Genomic DNA, 25606 nt, shown 5'->3' with positions numbered 1-25606 from the left:
ACTGTACGAAATAAATAAATAAAAGTTATAAAAATAATTTTTTTTTCATATAAATCTCATATTAATTCATTTTTTTTAAAACGACTGCACGCCAACTGCAAAAATCATTTCTAAAAAAAAACACCAAAACTTTTGGCCCACGATGATTATTTCTAACTCGTAGATGAAGAAAACGATGAATTCTAGATTCTTCTTTAAGGTATTGTTTCAATGCTTGTTTTATATTTTTGTTATAATTTTCTAGATAAATATTTTAATTATAAAAATAAATTTATAAATTAATATAACTTTTTATATATAATATGTTATATTATAAAGTAATTTTTATCTTTTTATTTTTGGTTAAGATGGTTTCATTCCTTCCGGTACAAGAGATCGATCGTTGAGAGGACCTACAGGTAAGGAAAATGATTCTGTTAACACGTGTTTCAGCTACAATTATAGGTAGGTAAGGATTTTTATTTTTTATTTTTAAACATAAGGGTAGGTAAGGGTGTTTGTTTTGTTTTTAAACATGGGTAGATGTGGTTGAAAGTACATCGATGTGACAGTGGGTGTTTACAATGGGCGGGATATATCAACGGATAATGCTTTGGCCACCGTTGGTTTTTTTTTTTTTTAAATGATTAAAAAAATTATTTAATATTATTATAAATTTTTGATATTTTTTAAAAATATTAAAAAATGATTATGAGCTGGCAACTTTATTCCAATGTTCAAAAACATCAATTTTGACCATTATTTTAAACTATCAAAAGGCTATGACATATTTTCATCTAAACAGATAAAATTATTCCTAGAAGGTATAAAAAAAACATTGGATTCTACATTAAATTAAAAAATATTGAATTTTTATTCAAAATTTTTTCATATATTTTATTTAATTTATTATTTTTCATATTTTTTTGTTATTTCAATTTGCGGTGCCTACAAATTAGACAGTGCTTTGAGAAAGTTTGTATATTATTCTCTTTTGATTCTCCCTCCTAAGTTTACATGTTCAATTTGACCTCGTTTGAATATTAAGCTAAGTTAAATTATTTAAAGTATTGTTAATAAATTATATATATAAATAACAATTTTAATAAGTGTAAGATAAATTTAAATTTTAACTATTTTATTTACATAAATCTCTACATTGGAATAGCTATTTTTTTATTATATAATAATAAAATAATATAAAATAAATTTAATTTTAATCATTCAAATCAAATATTCACATTAGATTATCTATTTATTTATTATATAGTAACGAGTAATTAATAATTTAAAAAATATTTAATTTTTTAATTATTAATTTATTTTATTTTATCATATTTTATTATTTAATTTAAAGAAACTGATGAAAATTTGTGGATGTAAATGGAGAAAAGAAAGGGCATTATAAAAAAATAAGCATTTGATCTGCAAACATTAGATATCAAATTTGGTATTTTCTTTACAATTACTGGAGCTAAAAGTTATAAAATTTGCTATTGGCTAATAGTTATAAAGTACAATTTATTTTGGATATAGATAATCCAGTAAGAGTGCAATAATAATGAATTGAAATAATACAATAAGTTTTGTAAATCTTTTATAAAATGAATTTAGACGTATTTATAAAAAGTTAAAAAATATTATAAATCATGCGTATAAAGAGGCATTAAGTTCAAAAAAGTTGTAAATTCCACGATTTTTAATTAAGATAAATTTAGTAATTTGAAAATCTAGTATTTAAATATTAGACTTAACTTAAAATTAGACTCATTTCTGTCTAAATTCCAAACGGGAACTTAATTTATTTTGGAATCTTTCTTCTTCGTTTTCTTTCAAGAGACCTCCGTAACTCCCCTTGCAGCTACTCCGGTACACTCTAGAGGAGAATGAATACAACAGTTCGAGCCCTTTCTACATGGTCATATTTTATACAATTCCTCGCATATATTCAAAAGAACAATGATATTTACACAACTATTCTGCCTCCATTAGTTGATAATAAATTTCCAAACAATATGTAAAGCCATTTCAAAGATGAGACAGAGATGATAAGAGCCAGAGTTGCTACCTTCTGATGGACTCAGATATTGTATATAGTTATCAACACTCAGCACAACATTGTAGAGTATGAACAACCTTAGAAAAAATATAAGGGAGCGACTGCGATATACATGTCATGAATACTGAGTTTACTCGTTTAACGCTTGCCTGCAGCAACAAACCAAAACCCAGATTCAGCATAATCGGATGAAAGGAAATTGACTCAGGTTGGAAAATGGAAGAAAAGGTACCATAAGGAACAAGGACCCGACCTTTGGCGATATCACATTTTTAGCCATTTGGGCTTAACAGGTTTTTTCTGAGAAGGTTTGTGGTCTTGGACGACAGGGGCGGCAGCTGGTTTGGATTCTGGTGAAGACTGGGCAGCTTCTGCCTGTTGCCTCTGCTCAGTATTGAATTCCAAATCTTTCAAAGACATTATTTCTTCCTGAAGGAAGGGACCTAAATAGGAAACTGTAGAATCAACACCTGATGATGATACAAGAGAGACAATTACATAGCATTAGTCAGTGCCACATCATTATTACATAGAGAAAAGTCGAAAACATCTGAAGAAAAGGGGAAGGGGGAGGGTGACACTCTCTGTCAATGATACAAATTTAAGTTCTAAAATCTGGCCAAGTCGATTTCAACTCAAAAGTACTTCTTCACTTTCTTTTGAGAAGGTCTTGGTCTCAAAGCATCCAGGTTGCAGAAATTCCCGTGAAGGCATTAAGAAAAACCAAGAAAAGTTTTTATTTATGTATTAATTTTTTTATGAGCTATGAAAATGTTGTAAAATCATATTACATGGTCAAGTGCATGAGTTACAGCTAGTCACGAATACTAAACCAGAATATTATTTCAATTGAATTAAGGCACTCAAAATCATTACCAACCTGCCGGTGGATCATATGAAAAATACACAATAGCTCCAGGAACAAAGCCAGCACTATAAAAATCTTGTGCCATGTCTTTTATCTGATTCTTAGGAGGAGTAGTATCTGCAACATGACAAAATTTACTCTTTGCTACTTTACCTCAGAATCCTTGTTGAAATCTGCCTTTCAGATAATTATTCCAAGAAAAGAAATCCAATCTTAGATAGGTTTTAATTTCAAATAGGCATACATAAGAAGAATGGTAATTCTGGTCGAGCAATCACTTTCGTGATAAGATCAATCAAGCTCTGAATTGTTTCTGATGGATGAAATGTGACCTCTAATGTGTGAAGATCAGGAAAGCGAACCCTAATGATAGCCTGCATACAAGAGCAGACAAATTCATTGATAAGTTTATATTTAAACTACCCTGTATGATACCTAATAATGGATGAAAAGATGGAAAAACGAAAATTTTAAAAGGAAAGGATCTGTTTAGAACTTTTTTAGGTGAGGCTGATGATATAAAAAAAATGAAAAGTCTTAAAAAGAAAGGGAAGAAAGGGTCCATTGAGAACCTTTGTTATTTTTGACCTGCGAGCTGCCGCTTCTGAGTCTCGGATTTTTCGTGTCTTCAAGGATTTATCTGCTCATTATTCCATTGAAGCCTTAGAAAAAGTATCCAACATATCGCATACACACACTCACATATTTGTGTTTATGTATGTGTCAAAGGCCCCTAGAGGTTCTACTGAACTTCTCCTATTCTTCTACTTTTGTATCCATTCTCAGGAAACATAAATTACATGACAATCTGTATGTGGACAAAATGCTGACGAAATAAGAGAGCAGGGAGATTCTCCATTCCTTGCTAAAATTCATAGCATGCCATGGTATACATGTTCTAATTTACGGTAACAAAATTTATAACTTCAAGTCAAATATCAATCGAACCATTTATGATTTGCAATCACATTTAGACTTTCCAATACTTAAGCAGGCGTTTAAATGAATCGCCTCATCTTTCCATTAACTCGTAATACTGAGTCATCATCAATAGTACCTTCCTTTTTGGTTGCTAAAATGCGATAATAATCCTCAGCAGTAAACTCATAGAAGTCATCTGTCTCCTCTGCCGTAAAACATCCAAAATAAATAAATAAAGATATGATTATAAGGGTATGCAAAAAAAGTTGTTTGAAAGTGTTATAAAGCCTAACAGGACAGACAGGTAGGTAACTTTTGACGAGAAGAACATTATACATATTTTGGCATAAAGTAAAAGACATCAAAGTTGAAATGCCACATACCACTGTTGGACATTTCATTTGAGGATGGAGAAAGTGCTGATGTTTGAAATACACGGATTTCTCGTCCAACTTTTTCTTTCATAGCTGCAAACTTGGCCTGACATCATTGAAAAATATGTCATCAGCATAATGACACCAAAAGACTATGCCAGAAACCATGTGAGATTGAAACGATACAGCTTGGTCTGAGAGTGGTAATTGAAAATTTCACCGAGGATGTAAAATGGAGACAAATCAAACTTTCCAAAGTTTAGTTCTACTGGCCATTTAAACTATTAGGAAGATAGAAGAGCATTGGTGGCACAAGACCTGAGATGCTGGCTAAATCAAGTTTATTCATTGTCCATTAAATGCATAAGATTACAGAGATTAAACGAAAAACATTGATGCAACATTATGAAGCTTGATCAAACGCTTAACAAGACACTGAAGAAACCATTTATTGATTCCAAGTTCACAATGGTACCAAGATCGACGAGTCTAAACTTGTTATGCTAAAAAGGTACCGTCTTTCCATGCATATACTTTACAATGCTTATTGTTCATACATTAGAGCACTCACATTAGCTTCCCTAAAAATTTCCCTAAAATTTGGCTAAAAAACACCATTCCTAAAATTTTCTCCTAAATTTTACTCATATTTCAAAAGCCTCCTACATCTCATTCCCTATAATTTCTCTATTCTATTAAAATAATATTTCTTTATTACTTTTTTCTCCCACTTCCATTTACAAACTTAACTACTCACTTTTTGGTCTTTTCCCTTATGTTTTCAACTATCACCTTCTACTTAATTTTGTAAACACAAATCCAATTTTTTTTCCTGGATACGATAGTAGTTTTGAAATTATTACAGTATTAAAAATAATAAAATTATTTATAAAAATGTGCATTTTCCAATGCTATGGTATTTGTAATGGATAAATAAAAATCAAGATTATCGTTTTTACATAGGTTTGAATCCAATCCAACCAACATAGAACGACAGTGCCTTAACATTCAAGCATCACAACATAGAGGCTAAAACAGAAACACCAGAATTACAGTAGCAATCAAGGCACAGAACCAACAAGAGCCACATCTCAGGAAACAGAAAATACACACAATCTCACAGATTTACAGCATTACAAAAATTCACAGTGCCTTAACATCAAAGCATCACAGCATCAAAACATAGAGGCTAAAACAGAAACACCAAAATTACAGTAGTAGGCATAGAAACAATGAGAGCCACATCTCAGGAAACAGAAAATACACAAAATCTCTCATATTTACAGCATGAAAGCATCACAACATCACAACATAGAGGCTAAAACATAAACAACAGAACCACAAAATCTCAGAGCCACAACAAGAATAAAAAATCAAGCATCACAGAAAATACAGAGTGGCAAAAATTATCCAGTTGCTCATCGAATGCATGTGATTTCAAAATTTGTAGGAAAATCTCATATTTGTCAAACCCTAGAGAAGCTCACAGATAGAGAGATGAAAAATAAGAAATCCAACAGCACAACATTGGCTAGGGTTTTCGATTTGCATCTCACAAAGATCAAATCAATACATATCGCAAAGAAGCCCCAAGCTCAGAGCCGAATATTGATTTCAGAGGAAAGCCATGGCAGAAAGTGAGAGAGATTTCGAGTGTGTCAGGGTATTGTGCGAGAGAGAAGGGCGGAGACTTGCCAAAGGTGCCGATCGGAGGGGCTGCTGTTGATGGTGGCAAACGGTGTGGGAGAGGGCCAAACGAATGATGGAAAGTCGAGAGGGAGTTTCATGCGGGACCAACAAGAACCAAACAGAGAAAACACAAGATGGGGATGTTCAGTGGCTCTATTTGGGGAACCCTGGACAAATCCTAAATGGGATCCCTCATTTAGGGATCTGGATGTTTTCTCTTTTGATAGATTATCTCATAAGCAGCTAGGGAAGTGGATGAGGCTGCTCTTGTATTCACAATATCTTCAGCCCATGTTACCCCTTATTCTCTATTTCAATGATTTCCAAACTAAATTCCTATATTCTGCCACTCAATTCAGTTTGCCAAATCAAGTTTAGTATTAATTGTAAAAACCCGGGCATGAGGTAATATTTCTTTATCGTTTCAAACTTCCCCCAAATCAAAAGAATAGAAACGAAACCACATCAAATTGAAAGAGCAGTAATAATAGCAACAAACCCCGAGCTATGACCTTTCAAAATTCAACCATTAAAGCACAAAGAGAGTGTCTTTAGTCTACCCAGATAGAGCTCTATCAAAAACAAATACTTGAGCCAGTATGTAGGTACAAATTACAAAAAGAAAACATTGCATATTACAAATACAAATCTGACAGGAAGGAACAGTTTTGAAAGAAAAAGACCTTAGCCGCTTCAAACTCCATGGGATCAATGTTCGTGAGCCTTCTTCTTCTCTTTAAAGGTAGTGGAGCAGGAGCATCAGCAACCATTAGAGAATAACAACTGCAATAACTCTTTTTTGTATATCTCTTTCCTGGATTAAGGATTTTACCCTCCAGGCCTTTTGTTTCCCACTCTTTCCGAATGGGGGGATTCCCTTCCGCTTCTTCCTAGTCTCTACATTGCACGTGGTAACCGCGCGTGTACAGATTCCCCAACAATGGACCGGACTTTGCTGTCCTGTGTCCAGCATCATGCGAATTACGGGCCGCCCAGGATAATGTTGCTTCGACAATTTGAGCCTCGCTCCCTATTAAAGTTTGGGCTCTTCTTACGAAGCTCCGTCTAAGGTCGGGTTCCCCACTCATCTAAAAGTAGCCCAACAGACAAAGCCTCGCTCTATTTCTACGCACTGGACGACAACAACATAGCACTTAATAATTAATAACAAAGATATATGTATTTTTTTAACCAACAATGATAAATTAATAATGGGAAATACTTTATAAATAAACAGATTATATAAAAATAAATCTATAAATTTATTTAACTTGATGTAGTATATTAAATTGTAAACTTATTTTTATTATAAAGTAAATTTAACAGATCTTATAAAATCAAATCAATTTATAGATTTACTTTATATAATTTATTTTATATGTAACATTAATCATTAATAATAGTAGTTGTAAGGGATAATTAACACCATTCATGGTGAGTTTATATCTATCTTATTCATATATTATAAATAATAATCTTAAGCTCATCATTGCCTTCGCGTGAAAGAGAATATAATATTTAGACTCAATATTATATGTCACGATATCATGATTAAATATTACTAGTTTTAACAGATCAAATGAGGAATAATGACTTAGGGCGGTTTGGTTTACATGAAACTAAACTATTTCATTTCATCTCATTTCATATAATCATTATAATTTTTACAAATTCATACATAAAATATAATAAATAATTCAACTTTTTTAAATCTTAAAATAAAATTAATATTAAAAAATTATATTATAATAATATTCTATTCGACTTTCAATAAAACATCTTATCTTATCTTATGTAAACTGTGTAACTGAACAAGGCATTAGTTAAATCAGTTTATAACTTTTTAACAAGTTTTTATCTATGAGAATGGAAAATGATTAACATCTCTTAAAACTGTTATATAATTTTAATAATTTAGGCTCCATTTGGAAGCTAATATTATATCAGATTATCTATGAATAGTTTGTAAATAATAATAAACTGTTTGTAAATATCAATTTAGTTCCCAAACATATCCTTAAGAGTGCAAGAGATAAAAATATGAGGTGAGTCATATAGTGTTCATTATTGTTTTTGTGTAAATATTAAGAAGAATAATACTAAATATAATTTTAAAGTATGTAAGTCTCGTACATTTAAAAAAAATAGAATATAATATTAAAAAAATATTTTTAATGTGAATTTAATATTTATTATATTTTTTTAAAATGAGTGAGAATAATTTACACATTCTAAATTTATATATATATAAAATCTATAAAGACATGCAAAACAAGTTTTATAATATTTCATTATTATTATTATTATTATTTATAAAGTACATATATAATAGAATGAGTCACCAATAATTCTCAAATCACAGTCACATAGTAGTTGAGTTTAATCATCCATCTGAGCTTAGAAGCTAACTAGCTTTAATAAAGATAACTGGCATCCACGCCAAGCAACAATTACAGTTCCTTTTTTTTTTTTTTGGGCTGGGCCCAAGGTGTTTTTTAAATGGTTTTTTTTTTTTTTTTATTCATCTAATTTGTTTTAAATAATAATATAAAACATTATCTCTAAGGTCGAGGATCTATAGAATTTGTATTTCATTCATTGGGAGAAAAAGTTGTGTAGATTATCTTGGTCTAAGACATAATTAAGTCTCTTAGATAGTGGTCTAAAATAATAGAATTAAGTCTCTCAGACAGTTAATTTGGAGATATTGGATAAAACCCTATCAGCCGCAAAGAAATTTATGAATTGAAAAGCGAGAAAATATTATATTTTGATTTATATTTTATAGGTTAAAAATTATAATTATCTACTTTAATAAATAAATAGAATAATGTTTCACTTTAAAAAAAAAAATTAATAATTACAATTCCTTTTATGTAACTTTGTCTATACGATCTTCAAGTGATTCGATTCGATTCCAGCCTCGGAAATCTTTGGAGTTGTGATTCCAATCGATATCAACTCCCCCATTAACCGTAAAAACTACCAGTGGACTTTACTTTTTTATAAACTGCTTAATCAAAGTTGGCCGGCAACAATTCCTTCCGCCAGGGGTCCCCTCTTACCACCATTGGCTACTTTCCTTTTATTTTATTTATTTTGAAATTAAATATTTGTATGATTATAGATCTATATGGTCTACGTATATTATATACTTATTTTCCAGCAAATAGTCATCTTATTTTTTAACTTGCTTTTAAAATTTCAACGGATATATCCCCTAATGAAGAATGAATCAACAAAATTAAAAGATTACTTAAATCTCGTTTGGATAATTAGATGACATGAGAAATATATGAATAATAGTGAGATGGTTTGTAAATAATAATAAAATAATTTGAGTTAAAGATTTTTATTGAGTTTTGGAAAATGAGAAAAAAATTAAATAAAAATATTATAGAGTAATGCTACATACAGTCATTTTTACGCACTCCCTACACACTTCACTGATATGATTGGCTGGATTTTTTTTTTTAATACACAACCAATCATATCACTGGAGTGCACAAAGGAGTCCGCAAAAATGACTGCATATAAAATTTTCTGAAAAAATATTTGTGTTTGAATAATATTTAGATGTTAAAATGAAATATGATGAAACCAACTACATATCCAAATGAGGTCCTAGCTTTTCACTCGAAACAACCTTGTTCATCCACATTGTTCAACATGACGTGCCTAGTGAAATTTTAATAAGATGTAAGTCAAACTCTCTAACTGCTTATGAGATAATCTATTAAAAGAGAAATGAGATAATCTATTAAAAGAGAAATGATATGTATAGTTACGTGTATTTTTTTAAAAAATAAATAGAAAATTTAGATCCATATAAGAAATTAATTTTTAAATAGAGTACGTGAAAATTGCACACTTTGAAAATGTAAATAATATTATCTATGTAAAAATAATAATTTTGTTACATATAGTCACTTTTGTATATTTTTTGCGTATTTTATTGATATGGTGGAACGTAAAATTTATTTTATATTAAAAAAATGACAATTAATTACATTAATAAAGTGTGTAAATAATATACAAAAATAACTATATATAATTTTTTTTTTAAATATCATTCAATTTAATTATATTATTATATTTTAAAGAAATAATAATATTATTAATAATTCGTAATGATGTGACATATTTTAAAAAATATGATAACTTTTATCTTAAATTTTATTATTTTAAATTACATATATTAACGTGACACATATTTAAACGATAATTATTTAAAATATGTCTAATTTTTCATCGTTTAGAATTTTGAATTTTGTTATATATAAATAAAGTTGTATACTAATTTGTGTATTAGTGCTGATTCTTTCATACTTTAAAATTAAATTAATATTATTTTTAATAAAATTTATCTTTTAATTAATTATAATAAATTAATATATATATATTAATGCATAAGTGTGATTGTAGATAGATTTTTTTTCTAGAATCTTTACATGCAACAAGGTAAGCAAGCAAAACAAGGAATTCATAGATCGTCCCTATAATTTTCCCAACATTTAAAAAGTTGCCCCTATCTGTTCAAATGGTGGTTCGACTTTTGAAATTACCCACTTTCCCAAGGACCTTCGTTTCACAAAAGCTCCAATCAAAACCCAACCAGAACGCAGAGATGACACCGAGATAGAGAGCGAGAGAGAGAGAGAGAGTGAGGTTGGTGGTGAAGGTGAAGGTGATGACGATGGACAGAGAAAAAGAGAGAGAGATAGAGTTAGAGAGTGCAATGTACACTAACTGCTTGCTGTTAGGGCTGGATCCGGCCGTTATCGGAGTCGGAGGCTCCAACGGTACTCCTCGCGTCGGACTCTTCCGCCACTCCAACCCCAAACTGGGCGAGCAGCTCCTCTACTTCATCCTCTCCTCCCTCCGTGGCCCAATTCAATCCGCCAAAGTACCATCTGCCTCTCACACTGCTACCTACATCTGCTATTCTCATATATGTATTTATTGGCTACTTCGATCTGCTTTTTTCTTCTCTCTGCTTCTCTAATTTTTTCGGGGATCTTTCCAGGATTTCGATAAGGTATGGCCAATCTTCGACTCCGCGCAATCGAGGGACTTCCGAAAGGTAACGGAAGCTGGATGCTGTTATTCTTTTACTGGAATTTTTTTTTTTTTTTTTTTTGCATTATTTTGTTTGGAATCTGACATATTTGTCGGATATTGGTTGCCTTAGGTTGTGCAAGGGATAATTAGCGAACTCGAATCTCAAGGTGCGCTTCCGAGGAGCAATTCGAGGGTTTCCTCGCTCGCCACGTGTTGCGGACCGAGGTTAGTTGGTGATGCTTTTTATTTTTTATGGCTTTTGTGCGCATTCTGCTTTGAAGTTATGTTCGGATTTAGTAGAATTGCTGTTGGCTGGTTAGAAAACTGAGGAAAGTAAAAGCATATGGAAGTAAAAGTCGAAGGTTTAAATTCTTTACGCTGTTTTACCGATCGCGGCTTAGCAAGATAAAATTTTATGATTTGCAAATTTCTCTAACTTTTTGTTTTTGATAAGTAAAAATAAAAGTTTCTCTAACTTAACTAGATCACCTTCTTAATTAAGAATAGGCTGCTGTTTTGGCATTGAAGTGAGAAATAACAGCCGAGCCCACGTATGGGAATTATGTCAGATACTCATTTATGATTTGAAGCAGTCGCTAAGAGTTTCTCTGGTCCCCTGAAATTTGAATAACCCAATGGATGAGGTTGGATAATCACTTTTTAGTTTGTACTAAATTGTTTAGTAACTTTTTGCTAGAAAGCCCCCCAATCTCATTATTCATGATGCTTGTGAACAAACACATAGATCCTCATGCCTCTGTTTTTATATAATATACTTTGAGAACTTTAAAGCCAGCGAGTTAACTAGTTCCGTGTAGGAAAACTTCCGAGGGTGTAGTGCACGGGACCAGGGTTTACTTTGCAGGGGTGGGTCCAAAGGGCTCTACCTTGGAGAGGTTTCCTGACATAAAAAAAAAAAAAGAAAAGAAAGAAAAAAAAAAAAAAAAAAGAAAACTTTGAGAACTTTAAAGTGCTTAAATTTGCATTTCTATGATGGTAGCTTTGGATACAAGTGAAATAGATCATAAGCCTCACACGTTAATTGCAGGTTTGTTGAGCTCTTGTGGCAGCTTTCTTTGCATGCCCTGCGAGAAGTTCATAGGCGGACTTTTGCAGCCGATTTAGCGTCTAATCCACTGCCTGCATCATTGACAGATGTAGCCTTTTCACATGCAGCCACACTACTTCCTGTGACAAAGGTACTCCTGTTTTTTATTTTTTTGTTTTTCATCACAACATGAACTACTTGAAGGCAGTGATAGCGGGTATCCAGAGTGGTAGTCTCTGAATTGATGAAATTCATAAGTATGGCTATATTCGTGTGGGGTTTGTGTCATAATGAGTTATTTGACATGGTTAAAAAAGAAATTACATTCAGACCTCTGGTTTCGCCTCATTTTTCTTTTGGAGATCTTATTTTCTCTGTTCTAACATTATAGCCCTTTGTTGAATTATTTTCTATTGATATAAAAGGGCAGATAACGAATAATGTAGTTGCATGTGTGCTCAAGATATGCATTGTACTGTAGGCGTTGGATCTCTCTTTTAAAAAAAGAAAAAAAGAAAAAGAAAAGAAAATATTTTTACTTTATTCTCTTGTTAGCTTCCACTCAACATTCAATAGCAGTAATCTGAGTCTCATGGCTTCAACAGGCAAGAATAGCACTTGAACGGAGGAGGTTTCTTAAGAATGCAGAAACTGCAGTACAACGACAGGCCATGTGGTCCAATTTAGCTCATGAAATGACTGCAGAGTTTCGTGGTCTTTGTGCTGAAGAGGTATATCGAAACTCATTCACATTCTTGGAGCCGGCTTTTGTTTAATAACTGTAAATATATCTTCTTTTTGCATGCCGCTTTAGATTTTTTCCTTAACATTTTTTCGTGGAAAACTTGGACTTAGGCTTATTTACAGCAAGAGCTGGAAAAACTGCATGACTTGAGGAATAAAGTGAAGTTGGAAGGGGAACTCTGGGATGACCTTGTATCTAGTTCTAGCCAGAATTCCCATTTAGTTTCAAAGGCTACTCGCTTGTGGGATTCTATTTTAGCTCGAAAAAGTAAGTATTGTAGGACTGTAGCTCGCTGATTTTACTAAGAAAATTCGAATTATATCATTGGGTCCTTTATTTCTTGAAGAAGTTTATCCATATCATTTAGCAATTTATACCATGTATGGAAGGATGAGTCCTTACATCTTCAAAATTGTATTCCTTCCGTTAATTGCATTTCCTTCTTTCTAGATCTAGATCTAGAATAGCAGTCAGAGTTATATGCTGCTGGGGAGAGTTTATTGCTAATGCAAATTTGGTTTTTGTCCCTTTTTTTTGTAAGTTCTTGTTTCATATCAGCTTCTTCGAACACTTAGTGCAAACTACAATGATACATTCGTAAGCATTTTGTGCCTGTTGACGTGTGAGTTGAGCTGGAGATCCTAGTTTAAGAAGGTGGTCTTGGTCATAATGTTTCAATCTCTTCTCGTAATTATTTTATTTGTAGTCTCGGTATGAGGTTATTATTGTTCATTATCATATTTATCTGGAGGCTTTCTGAGGTTGGTTTCATCATCAATGTTTTGGCTGTAAGGACATGGGAATAACTGGAAGATGGGGTGAACTATCTTTCCATGTAGGCTGACATTTGTGTTGGGAAACGATCTTTCTTTTTCTTGGCTTCTGAATGAACAAGAAAAATTCAGAATTTTCTGTTTTTCGTTTTGGCTCTTACTCTACCATCCTTCTTTCTCAGAATTATTCTCTGATCACCTTAAAGCTCATCACATTCATGTACAGGTCAACATGAAGTTCTTGCATCGGGCCCTATTGAGGACTTGATAGCTCACCGTGAGCATAGGTAATTAAGCATCCCACATCATTATGAGTCTGTCTCATAGATTCCCCTTTTCTCCAACTTACCTACTCATCCATAAAGTTTCCCTTTTCAGGTACCGCATCTCAGGATCATCTTTGCTTGCAGCTATGGATCAGAGTTCTCAAGTTCCTTATTCAGATGCCTTATCTGTTGAACCTGGTGACCTACCTTCAACATGGATGGATGACAAAGAGCAGAGTGATGGATCATATGTCAACGTAAATAGGGGAAGGCTGAAGAAGAATGTAGATTCATCCCATTCACAAGTAAATGATGAAATGCTTTCTCGAGTAGATGATAGAAGTGGAAGAGCCCAGCCCACCGTTGATGTGGCTGAAATCATCAGGCGGTGGACACATGCCTTACAGCGTATTCATAAGCAGTCACTTCATCTGGTATGCTGTTTTCTTTATTCAAGTAGTTTACCACAATGGAAAATTCTCTATTAGCCACTAGCTTTGTTTTTATGGTGACACCCACTCAAGCCCGCCTCTATTGTACACTTTCTCTTTCTCATTTATGTTATGTAAAACTCTCTAGGAATACGGTTTATAGAAGTCTTTTTTTTAGTATTAGTCTGCATGTTTGGACTGCATCATCGAATTTGTCACCCCTTGGAGATTTAATGGTGAATGAGATTGGCTCACTCGATTTTGTTATTGATGGAGGTATTTTCCAGAGTGTACCAAAAAGGCCTCTTCTCTGAACTTGGAGGATTCCGTTCTTTGATGTACCATACATAATAGTTTGGTATGTAAATATGATAGGCCTCTGGTATCCAAAAAATCATTTTCTAGAAAAGATTAATTTGGAGAACACCATCCCAATGAGTTGGTTATATTCTGTTGCTAGTTTTGAGATAAGACGTTAATTTGCCTTTAACTGAAATATTGCCATTTTTATGTTTGTTCAATAGGCAAAAGCTAATAATGGAGAGGGTCCAGAAATCTTACGAAGCACACAAGATGGTGGTACAAGTGGCCATGCAGAGTCATTGGCTGCAACTCTTTCCGAGCATCAGCAACACTTAGCTAGCTTTCAGGTATGTGTGCACACCTGTTCTCCATGCTATTCTTTCTCGATGTGTATTTGATGTAATGATGCCTTAGTTCTTCCTTCGACCCGGATTTATAAGGTTTTTCTTAGTTGAGGTGAAGATGGCTTGTAATACGTATGCATATGCTCTCAATGCTATTCTTTCTCAATGCATATTTGATGTCATGATGCCTTAGTTCTTCCTTGAGCCTGAATTTATAATTGATTAGTGGAACTTCTTAGTTGAGGGGAAGATATGAAATGCATATTACCTGGCAAGTTATTTTGTCCTTTGAAATTTACATTTAGAACGTTGGATGGCTGGTGACCTTTTTTTTCTTTTGGTTTATGAACGTAGAGAAGCTTGTTCCTTAAAAGAGTGCTTTCTTTGTAGGAGTCCACTTCTTGGGAAGAAGCAATTTGTGTTCTACGCCTCACCGTTTTCCTTTTTGTTTTTAATAATTTGGAATCGTTATTCTATCATTGATGTCCAATTCATTATGTTTTTTTGTTTTATTATGTATTTGTAGCAATGTTGGGATTAGAGCATAATGTAAGAAAGTGAATATTTATAATGCTTCTCTTTTTTGATGGTGAGCTGTAATAGTACACAATTGATCAAAGAAATACAACTGTGGGATAGAGGGATATATGCATCTCTCCTGATTTTTTTATTACCAATTTAGACTCTGTTCAAATACTCTTCATGTGCAGGTACTCATTAACCAACTGAAGGAAGTAGCTCCAGCTATACAACAGTCAATATCAGAGTGTACAGAGAAAGTCCAGAGTATATCCTCCACTTTGCCTCCTATGACCAGACATCATGGTCAATCAATCTTACCTATTCAGGCTCAAAGCAGTGGAAGGACATTGGTAATTTTTTTTTACATCGGTAATTCTTAAATGAGTGACGTATATTGTGGAAATCTTTGCACCTACTTTAATTTATCCAACCTCGATAATTTACCTATATAACTAATATTAATTTCTTTTATCTTTTGGAATATTCAGGAAAATGGTTCTGATGATGTTGCTGAGGTGACTACGAAAATGTCTACCGTTCTGCTTGACAAGGTCTCATCCAGTCCTCCTGCTTTAAAGCTCCCACAGTTGTTTAGCTTGACGCTAAATTCTTCTGGAAAAGGTGGAAATATGCAAAAAAGAAACACTTCAGTTCATCAGACAAACCAAATCGAAAATTTTTCCGAAAGGAAATCTCTTGACCAGCCTCTTGCAAGGAATCTAATTGAAAATACACCTCGAGGTTACTGCATCTGCCCTGATTCTCCATTCATGCCCCTATGAAATACAAGCTTATTTGCTTTTAAGGCATTCTATTACCTATTAGAAACTGACCTTTGTCTGGAAACAACTTTAGACATATTGTGGTTTTGATTCTAAATATGGATTTTTTGCAGATAGTGATAATGCTTATGTTCAGAACTTGAAGAGATCTGTAAGAGAAGCTGCTCTATCGATGAAGTCATGCAATTCAGAATTGTCACGGGACAGTCATTCTGATGAAAGCTCTGGGCACTTCTTTGTACCTCTTTCAACAACTGGATTTTCTCATCTGGGCCTGGAAAACAAAGTGTCTTCTTTTAGGAGTAAAAGGTTGTTTGTATCTCAAGCAGAGAATCGAGCTTCTGATGGTAGTGTCAAGAGCAAGTATGATGAATTTCCTGACATGTTAAATGATTTGGATTCACTCAATGAATACGACAGCATAAGTGGCTTTCTCTCTGTTAGTGACTCAAATTGTGCAGCTTCTGATGCACAAAGGTCGTTTTATGACTTTGAAGAGTCTCAGGAGCAGGTGCTCTCGCCTCCTTTGCTAATGGACACGTCACTGTTAGCAGATTCTTATGAAGACTTACTAGGTATGTTGTTTTGGCCACAAACTGTTCCAGTGGTAGGCATTTACGTGTGGACTTATCTAGTTCAGTTCATTCTAATACTGAATGCTTTACTTTTAGCAAGAAAGATGCATGTATTGTACTGTGATCCTGTTAGAACTTAGAACCACTGCCCCTTCAAAAACAAAAACAAAATAAATGAACAAAGCTAGCATTACAGTTCTTTCCCATTCTTTACTTCTGCCTAACTTTAGTGGGGAAAACTTGTCTGATTTATTTCCCATTTAGAGATTTCATTGTTCTGAAAGTCTGTTCCATTGTGTCACAGCTCCACTGTCAGAAACTGAAACAGCTTTAATGGAGCGTTGAAACAGATGTTTGGGCAACCTTCCACATGTTCCAGCCAGATGATTTAGTTGCTGTGTTGGCATATTCTTTCCTCATTATTTTTGTATGACACGGTGCTTGTAGGATGCCTCTCTTCCTTATCATTCTGTAAATTCTGCCCACTTACTCGTTGCATTACTTTATCCCATTGTCGGGAGCAAACTATAGGCCAATGGCAGCACTTCTATACATGCTTGAAAGATGTAGGAAGTGAGATGGTCCTAACATATTGGGATGCTGACCTGGTTCTCAGAGGGCAAAATCCAAAGCATACGGTCCGGAAACTATCCCTTGCAGTATTGTTTGTAAATGCTACTTAATAAGAGAAATGCAGCATCCCATGGCCAGAGGTAGAAGGTGAAGCTTAGCCTTTTTTTTTAACCCTAACACTCATTCTAATAGCATCTTGTTTCGACATTCGAGATGGATCTTCGATGAACTGATTGTTGTGTTTGAGAGATGTGTAGCGCATGAATATTGCTGGATCTATTTTATTTGATATTCTTTAGTAAATCTTTGATTAGTTTAACCCTGTAATGAATATATCAACCAACCTTTTTAGGGCTGTTGACTGCCTCAAATTCTAGTTATTCTGCTAATTTCATAGCATTTACGAGTTCACAGGAGCTGGTCAAAGTTCAAACTCCATGCACATGGGAGTGAGTCTAGAGAGGCTGCCTGCTCTGAAAGTGGTCATCACAATAATCAGTAATCAATATCATTTACTAGCGAGTGTAAATTGAGAGGAATTGTATGTAACTGGGTCCAAATAGGCTGCCTGCCAAATACTTTTCCCCATTTGACCGACTCTTTGGCGTGGCATACGGGTGTTCTTAATTTTTTATTTTTATGCTAAGCAACATTTATTTAAATTAAAAAGATAAATTTTAAAAATAGAGATTCTGACAAACAACAAATATAATACAAGAAAAAGGAAAATTGTATATTTCCATATTCTTCGATCAAGTGTTCTGAGTTGGGGATTGACTTTGAACCTCCTTCCTCTATGGCTGGCACGGTCTTGGATGTGCTCCTGATGTGGTCTTCTCAACAACTTGGTAATTATTTTTATTATTTTTGGTCGGAACGATGAGTCTTAGGTGCAGGCTGCCTCATATCCAGGAAATATATATGGCTCCAAATTCTCGTAAATTTGATTTTGATCTGTGATTTCAGACAATAATGTCAAACATCTGCCTAAATTTGCCTTGTCCTCTCGGTTCCATACTTTGTAATTACAGTGAGTGGCTGTGTTTTATTTCTCTCGGATTATTAAGACCATATATATCAAAATCATGAACATAAATCTAAATGGATAATCCTAATTAATAATTATTTGTTATCAAAACATGCAATATATTAATTTTAATAATTTCTTGTACAAAATGAGACGCATTTAACCATTATGAAAATTAATATTTTATTTGCGGTTTGTTGCTTTTAATTTGGGTCGTGAACATATACTTAGTTGTCAATCAAATTATATCTAGTATTTATATAAGAAAGGGAAATGCTTCTCTCACATAAGGTGGTAAAAAAAATAAAAAAATAAAAAGATAATTTATTTTTTTATTTGTTTGGTGACTCTCTTGATAACCTTCCTACGTGAGAGTAGCACCACTTTATAAAAAGTAAAAATTATATGTGCGGATATTTTTTTATACATTTTATTGATATGATTGATTGTGTATTAAAAAAATTAATATAACCAATCATATCAGTAGAGTACACAGAAAATATATAAAATGACTGTATATAATATTACGCATATATAAAAAAAAAACACAAAATATGAGACTAAACATAGTCTAATTGTTATAGATTTGTATCCGCTATAATTAAATTATCTCAATCCAATAAGAATTTTGACAATTTAAATGAAAAATATTTATGAAATCTCTTTATGGGTACGTAAAATATAATATAAAAATACCCAAATTTCAATGAAATTATTAAAATATTTGAATCATAAATAGAATCTTAATTCCTTATATTCAGATAGGATATAAATCGAAGAATAATGATCATTAAGAATTCAAAGGCTCTAATCATACTTACAAATCAAAACCAACCCTTGTCCCCAAATTTGAAAAATTTATATTTTATGGTAATTACTTCTAAAGTCTTCAGACTCTTGGCGCGTGCTGGTAGGGTAGAGAGGTCTTTGAAGTCTTGAAGTGGGAATTTCGTACTCTGGAACCTAGCAGGCTACCTGTGACAATGGGTTGACAAAACCCACGCCCACTGTAGTGGCGCGTGGATGTTTCTATTTTTGTTTGTTAAACCGTAAGTACGGTTTTAACCTTTTATTTTTTCCCCTTCCAGTGGCGCTCCTGCTGGAAGTTATTGGGGGCTATTTTAGTCATATACGGTCTCTGATCCTAGAGAAAGTTAAAAAAGAGAACACGATTAAGGACGGTCTTGATGGGTTAGATATTGCCAGAAAGTTGAGGGGAAAAAGTGAGAAAGACGATAGAAAAAGGAAATATCAACAGCAATAATTTTGGTTATAACAAAAATACAACGCCACCAACAACAACAGCCAGAGATTTCTGTTCCTTAAGACCACTTTTTCTATTTGTTTTTTGGATTCTATCTCTCTCTCAACCTCTGAAAGGAGTAGCTGTACTTTCTCTGTGAGTATGGAGGAACAATCCTCTTTAGATTATTGTGGTTTGCTTCCCCACTTTTTTTCTTTTTCTTTTTTTTGATCCGATTTCTTTCTCTTTTCTAGTTCTCATTTTTGCGTTTACAACTACGAATTTAATGTTTTTCGTAATTTGTCTTCTCTTTTTTTAAGGTTACTTTTTAATGGAGAATGCTATCTGGGTTTTCTAGATCATACCCAGATCTCAATTCTAATCGATCGAGCTGAATAGCATGCACATCTTGGGAAAGCTGAAGAAAAGAGAGGGAGAGTAAAAGAGGTGAATATTCATTATCGCTTTCCCTTTTAAGTTGGTTGATCAGAGAAGTCAAAGTTTCTGGGGATTAATCGCATGACTTGTTCATTTTTATTGTTTGCTTGGTATAAATTGGTTTTCTTCATCTGGGTTTTTCATTATAATTCCAAAGATCACATTTCTCTCGGTGTAACCAGGGAAATATCCCATTTCACTTTATTGAAATGAGGAAATCTAGCTAGTGTTTTTGTTGTAATTAGTTTATTAGAATTGGGAATTTTTGTACGCCGTGTGATTCTAAGCTTGGGATGTCTCTGTAGCATTAATTTCTTATCGCGTAAAGTGGCTTTGATGTTTCTCTTCCAGATTTCCCTCGTTTCGGTTGGACCATTTTCAAAATCAAGAAAAAGATTGACAAACTTACGAGGGTGATTATCTCTTCAATGGACATGCGGAGTGCTAGCTCTGGCTTGAATTTGGTTTAATATATTGCTCGACCGAGATTGGTCCGTTCTCTCTATAATTGATGCTGTGTTTTGCTTTGGATAGTTTTCGACAAGTATTGGGTTCTCCAACTGCAGAAGGGAGCTTTTATTTTTCCATATTGGGTTCTTAAACTGCAAGAGGGAGGTTTTTTTAAATTTTCCAACATAAGTTATGATCAAACAGTTACTTAATAAGCTTCCACGCAAGTCCTCTAAGTCAGCCGAACATCGTGAAGGAGGGGGAATCTCTACCTCATCTTCAAATGCTTCTACCAGTTCCAGACACAGTGATTCAGCAAGTAATCTTTATGCGAACCCAAGCATTACGTCTTTCTCAGGATTTGATTCGTCAAATATAGGATTAAATCATGGCGGTAAGCTTATGCAAGCTGTGAATTTAAAGCCGAACGGGAATTTGGCAGGTTCCCCGTACGAGGCTTTGCCTGGTTTTAAAGATGTTCCGAATACTGAGAAGCAGAACTTGTTTATTAGAAAGCTCAACTTATGCTGTGTTCTGTTTGACTTTTCTGATCCAACGAAGGACCTTAAAGAAAAGGACATCAAGCGACAGATATTGGTTGAACTTGTGGATTATGTTGCTTCGGCGAATGGGAAGTTCTCTGAAACAGTTATGCAAGAGATGGTAAAGATGGTATCCCTAAATTTGTTTAGAACTCTCACTTCTCCACCCCGTGAGAATAAAGTCTTGGAAGCATTTGATTTGGAAGAGGAGGAACCATCAATGGACCCTGCATGGCCCCACTTGCAGGGTGTTTATGAATTCCTTTTGAGGTTTGTGTCTTCACCTGAGACGGATGCGAAGTTGGCCAAGCGGTATATTGATCACTCATTTGTTCTCAGGCTGTTAGATCTTTTTGATTCGGAGGACCCCAGAGAGAGAGATTACTTGAAAACAGTTCTGCACCGTATTTATGGGAAATTTATGGTTCACCGACCATTCATCAGGAAATCAATAAACCACATCTTCTTTCGTTTTATTTTTGAGACTGAGAAGCATAATGGGATTGCAGAGCTGCTGGAGATTCTGGGTAGTATAATCAATGGGTTTGCTCTGCCACTGAAAGAAGAGCACAAGCTCTTTCTTGTTCGAGCACTTATTCCTCTTCATAAACCAAAATGCATACCAATGTACCATCAGCAGTTATCTTACTGCATAACCCAATTTGTGGAGAAAGACTGCAAGCTTGCTGATACTATTATACGGGGTCTACTAAAGTATTGGCCAATTACAAATAGTTCTAAGGAGGTCATGTTCTTAGGTGAGCTGGAGGAAGTTTTAGAAGCAACTCAGCCTGCTGAGTTCCAGCGCTGTATGGTACCCTTGTTCCGCCAAGTTGGTCGTTGCTTGAGCAGTTCACATTTTCAGGTAGGTTGTTTACCAGTTCCCTCAGTTTCTACTTGTTAGTAACTCTTTCCCTTTCTAAATTTCTGAACGGACGACAGGCTTCTATAGTGGACGTTATGTAACGAGTCTTTAACCTGGCACTGTCATTTTAAGTGCTTGTTTGGGATTGTAGTGCTTTACTAAAAAGCTCTACTATTAAAAAGTTATTTATTGTTTGATAAACATGCACCTAAAGCACTTTTCAAGTTAGTTGTGATGGTTTTTTTCAAATGTGGCATTAGTAGGAGCTTTTCAACAAAAGCTTCAATATGGTGCTTTTTTAAAAAGTGGATTTTCAGTTTTTTTTTTTTTAGGTGCTTAAGGTACTTTTTATAAATTTACCAAACATACTCCCCCCCTTCCCCCTGGACCCTTTTAAAAGTGCTTTTAGGCCTTTAAAAGCACTTTTTAAGCCTCCAAACTCAAACCCAAACATGCACTAAGTGCTAGGATTTGCTCCATATGCTACTCTTTTCTAGTCATAGCATTGGTAAACTGGTATAAAATCATTTAATGGTCATTATACGAATCTGAAATTTGTAGACAATCATTTGTCTTGGGATTGACTAGATTAAGCAAATCATAGAACGTCATACAAATGTTAAGACTGATAATTGACTAATAAGAATTAAAAAAAAAAAAAAGACTCATAGAATGTATTTAGGTACCTTATGTATATTTTCTGTGTACACGGGCCATGCCTATCATATTCTGATCAATAATATTTATCTTTTACTTATAAAAAAAAAAAGAATGGGTTGTAATATATATTTTCATTATCCTTCCTCCTCGGGTGCTCTCTCTCTCTCTCTCTCTCTCTCTCTCTCCCCCCTCTTCTTTCTTCCCCCAAAAAAATAATACCCTCTTCGAGCTTAAGTTGGCTCCAGGCAGTTGCCAAATAAAATTTACATTTGAAATTGATGGAGAAGTTTGATGAGGTGGAAATGCTTGTGCTATTTGGCTCTCTCTCTCTCTCTCTCTCTCTCTCTCTCTCTCTCTCTCATTGCCTTGATAGAATTTTTTTTTTTGGGGGGTTTGTGTAGAGAGTTTCTTGGGGTTTTGCTGGCCTTAGCTGAGGTGGTAAAGCAGTGGGATGCTTCTAGGCTAAAATGCTATAAAATAAAATCTGTGGGAGATTTAGGGCCCGCTTGGATGCTTAAATATCTTAGTATATATGTGAATAGTAGTGAAATGGTTTGAGTTAAGATGTTTTATTGGATTTTGGGAAAGGAGAGAGAAAAAGTTGAATAAAAATATTATAAAATTAAAAAATTGTTTGAATATTGTTTTTGTTTTGAAATTTGAAGAAGTAGAATTGTTTTTTGTGTTTTGTTTGGGAGTTTGAGAAAGTTGTAATGATTAGGTAATGATTTGATGAAAAATTTGAAGATTTGAAATTAAAATTCTTGTGTTTGAGTGATGTTTGGGAAGGAAATATCTCAGAATACTTTAGAACAGTTGTGTTGCCAAACGGACCCTTAGCCTAGCTTTCAAATTTCATTATTGTTCAAGGAGTTTGACTGATCAAGGAAAAAAAAAGGATTGTTTAAGGAGTTTGAAAATTATTGATCATTTTTGGAATTCCATGTTTTTGCTGTCGTGCATGTACATATTATGAAGTGTCTGTCATAAAACTGATTATAAAATCTGTTAATTCATTTTTCTGGGAGCAACGTTGTTGCCTTTTAGTCTTAGGATTCCTAGAAAGGTCACATTTAGTGGTGACTCTTGAACATGTGGCACGTAACTGAATATTAAGGTTTGAGACTCAGGTTTGCTAGATAGATATTCATTGAGGGAGGATTTCTACAGTATCCCCATTGCATGTGCACCCGGGGTGATGAACCACAGATATTTGGTGATTGAATTGAGGAATATGCATAAGGTGGATATCCACAGTAATTATTTCATGTCTTTATTGCCGTAAAAGTGGTTTGTCCATGTATGGACATAGTATAAATCCATATTAGTCCAGTCTTAAGGCATTGCTGGATTCGGGGGGTGGTTAACAACAAATGGCAGTGATGATGTTGGTTGGTGGAAATTGTCCTGGTAAAACTAGACTGTGATTATGGGGCTAGTCTTAGGGCTGTGGGATACTAGTATTATTGAAGTTGCAACAAGGAACTAGTGGTGGTATGGCGTTGGTTGGTGGTATGGTGCTGTAGCTGGATTGCGGCAATGGTACTGGTATCTTGGCTGGCTTTAATTTGGCATATCCTTTTATTTCCTGACGTTTTTAAACAAAACAAATTATTTTGGCTGTTTAATTTAGATGCTCTATGTATAGAAACTACCAGTTTTATGTAGCACTACCAAACTATTATGTGGTCTGCCAATATACAATTGCACCAACTTAATAAGGTCCATACAACTATGTTGAGATATTCTTATGTTCTGGGTTTATTGGAATTATTAACTAGATCTAAACCCCTAGGGGTTGGCTCAAGTGGTAAAAGGACTTGGGCTTGGGGGTATGCTCCCTCTAGGTCTAAAGTTCAAATCTCCTTGGGTGCAAACAATTTCTAGGTGCCGTTGGATTAGGGGATTTTCCCTTGAATTACCTGAGGTGCATTTGCGGGAAACTCCTTGTCGAAGGCTTGTGCACCTTTGGGATTAGTCGGGACGCTATTCCTGGGCACCTAGTGCCAAATCGAAAAAGATTAACTAGATCTACTCACATTCAAGTTTGTGTGCTGTCCTCTTTCTCATTTAATTGATCCTCTTTTTGCAGGTGGCAGAGAGGGCTTTGTTCTTATGGAACAATGATCACATTGAGAACCTGATCAGACAGAACTGCAGTATTATACTGCCAATTATCTTCCCTGCATTGGAGAAAAATTCAAGAAACCACTGGAACCTGGCCGTACAGAACTTGACACTAAATGTTCGTAAAATTTTCTCAGATACTGACCCTGAGCTTTTTGAGGAGTGCTTGCTTAAGTTTCAGGAAGATGAGGCACAAGATAAGGAAGTTAAGTCGAAACGTGAAGCCACATGGAAACGCTTAGAAGAGATGGCTTCAATGAAGGCTTCCATCAAAGAAGCAGTGCTCGTCTCTTCCAAAAAAGTCACTCGTGCACCTTCTGGCTAGTGGGTTATTTCTGCAGTCGATTATAGTGGTTTGAAATTGGTATGCTGACTGACCATGAACAGACATTGCGATTTAAGTCATATGGGAAAAAAAATGTTACTAGTTCCTTGGTTGCTCTGATTCTGAATTCTTGATTTATCAGGTGATTGACCCACAAAGTCAAGGATGCCATTGCATGCATGGGTGTTACAGAGTTGCTGCATTTTGGTTTAACACGCCTGGATTGTATATATTCAATTGGATGGACAAGGCAAATGGATGCTGCAAATGGCTTTGGCATTGAAGCTTTAGCCTGCAAAATAGGTGGGAAAGGATAAGGATTTTGGGGGGTGGTGGGGGACTAGTTCGAATTTGACTTGTATAAGCTACATTTTTGTTTTTGTGAATTTGATTCAATGGAAGTAGGTTCGATCTTCTGATATATTAATATGTATCATCAACTTTGTTGTGTTTTTATGAGTGTTCTATTGCTTGACATAATATTGTTTAAAGATGAAGAGTTTTGTAGCCAGTTTGAATACAGCATCCATCGGTTGCCTCAAATTTCAACCTTTTTATGCTTTCCCCATTCTTTTTCCTTCCCTTCTCTTCGCATAATCCATTACTTTTCTTCTTG

General features: G+C 34.2%; 3 protein-coding genes across 5 annotated transcripts; 2 read left to right on the top strand and 1 right to left on the bottom strand.

Moving 5' to 3' along the window:
• Positions 1-1944: 1944 nt before the first annotated feature.
• LOC122307296 (plant UBX domain-containing protein 1-like) lies at positions 1945-6768 on the bottom strand. The gene is made up of 8 exons (XM_043120076.1): positions 6574-6768; positions 4211-4307; positions 3964-4032; positions 3479-3546; positions 3151-3280; positions 2919-3023; positions 2292-2508; positions 1945-2187 (listed from the first exon to the last, which is right to left on the bottom strand). Exons 1-7 carry the CDS (start codon positions 6658-6660, stop codon positions 2303-2305), a joined length of 762 nt encoding a protein of 253 aa, XP_042976010.1. The 5' UTR covers positions 6661-6768; the 3' UTR covers positions 1945-2187; positions 2292-2302.
• Positions 6769-10407: 3639 nt separating this feature from the next.
• LOC122307295 (AUGMIN subunit 6-like) lies at positions 10408-17632 on the top strand. Its single transcript, XM_043120075.1, has 13 exons — positions 10408-10796; positions 10917-10973; positions 11082-11176; positions 12000-12150; positions 12605-12730; positions 12855-13011; positions 13744-13804; positions 13896-14217; positions 14739-14864; positions 15572-15733; positions 15872-16124; positions 16279-16740; positions 17045-17632. Exons 1-13 carry the CDS (start codon positions 10581-10583, stop codon positions 17083-17085), a joined length of 2229 nt encoding a protein of 742 aa, XP_042976009.1. The 5' UTR covers positions 10408-10580; the 3' UTR covers positions 17086-17632.
• Positions 17633-19526: 1894 nt separating this feature from the next.
• LOC122307357 (serine/threonine protein phosphatase 2A 57 kDa regulatory subunit B' theta isoform-like) lies at positions 19527-25533 on the top strand. Of its 3 annotated transcripts, none has more exons than XM_043120209.1 (5): positions 19527-19739; positions 19942-20030; positions 20373-21878; positions 24631-25029; positions 25133-25533. In XM_043120209.1, the coding sequence occupies exons 3-4, from the start codon at positions 20664-20666 to the stop codon at positions 24988-24990; spliced, it is 1575 nt and encodes a 524-aa protein (XP_042976143.1). In that variant the 5' UTR covers positions 19527-19739; positions 19942-20030; positions 20373-20663; the 3' UTR covers positions 24991-25029; positions 25133-25533. The 3 variants fall into 3 exon arrangements, with proteins under 3 accessions (XP_042976143.1, XP_042976141.1, XP_042976142.1); XM_043120207.1 differs by having other exon boundaries at positions 19904-20030; XM_043120208.1 differs by having other exon boundaries at positions 19527-19776; positions 19904-20030.
• Positions 25534-25606: the final 73 nt, after the last annotated feature.

Source organism: Carya illinoinensis, chromosome 4 (assembly GCF_018687715.1).
Source record: "Carya illinoinensis cultivar Pawnee chromosome 4, C.illinoinensisPawnee_v1, whole genome shotgun sequence".
Taxonomy (NCBI): domain Eukaryota; kingdom Viridiplantae; phylum Streptophyta; class Magnoliopsida; order Fagales; family Juglandaceae; genus Carya; species Carya illinoinensis.
Note: the sequence above shows the minus strand (reverse complement) of the source record. Positions and strands in the feature narration are given on the sequence as shown.

Excerpts from the sequence above, each read along its gene's own strand:
- LOC122307296 (XM_043120076.1), bottom strand. The coding sequence starts at position 6,660 with ATGGTTGCTGATGCTCCTGCTCCACTACCTTTAAAGAGAAGAAGAAGG. Across the intron at positions 4,033-4,210 it reads AAATGAAATGTCCAACAGTG|AGGAGACAGATGACTTCTAT; the intron begins GTATGTGGCATT and ends GTTTTACGGCAG. Across the intron at positions 3,281-3,478 it reads GCAGGTCAAAAATAACAAAG|GCTATCATTAGGGTTCGCTT; the intron begins GTTCTCAATGGA and ends TCTTGTATGCAG.
- LOC122307295 (XM_043120075.1), top strand. The coding sequence starts at position 10,581 with ATGACGATGGACAGAGAAAAAGAGAGAGAGATAGAGTTAGAGAGTGCA. Across the intron at positions 14,218-14,738 it reads ATAAGCAGTCACTTCATCTG|GCAAAAGCTAATAATGGAGA; the intron begins GTATGCTGTTTT and ends TTTGTTCAATAG. Across the intron at positions 16,741-17,044 it reads TTCTTATGAAGACTTACTAG|CTCCACTGTCAGAAACTGAA; the intron begins GTATGTTGTTTT and ends ATTGTGTCACAG.
- LOC122307357 (XM_043120209.1), top strand. The coding sequence starts at position 20,664 with ATGATCAAACAGTTACTTAATAAGCTTCCACGCAAGTCCTCTAAGTCA. Across the intron at positions 21,879-24,630 it reads TGAGCAGTTCACATTTTCAG|GTGGCAGAGAGGGCTTTGTT; the intron begins GTAGGTTGTTTA and ends CTCTTTTTGCAG.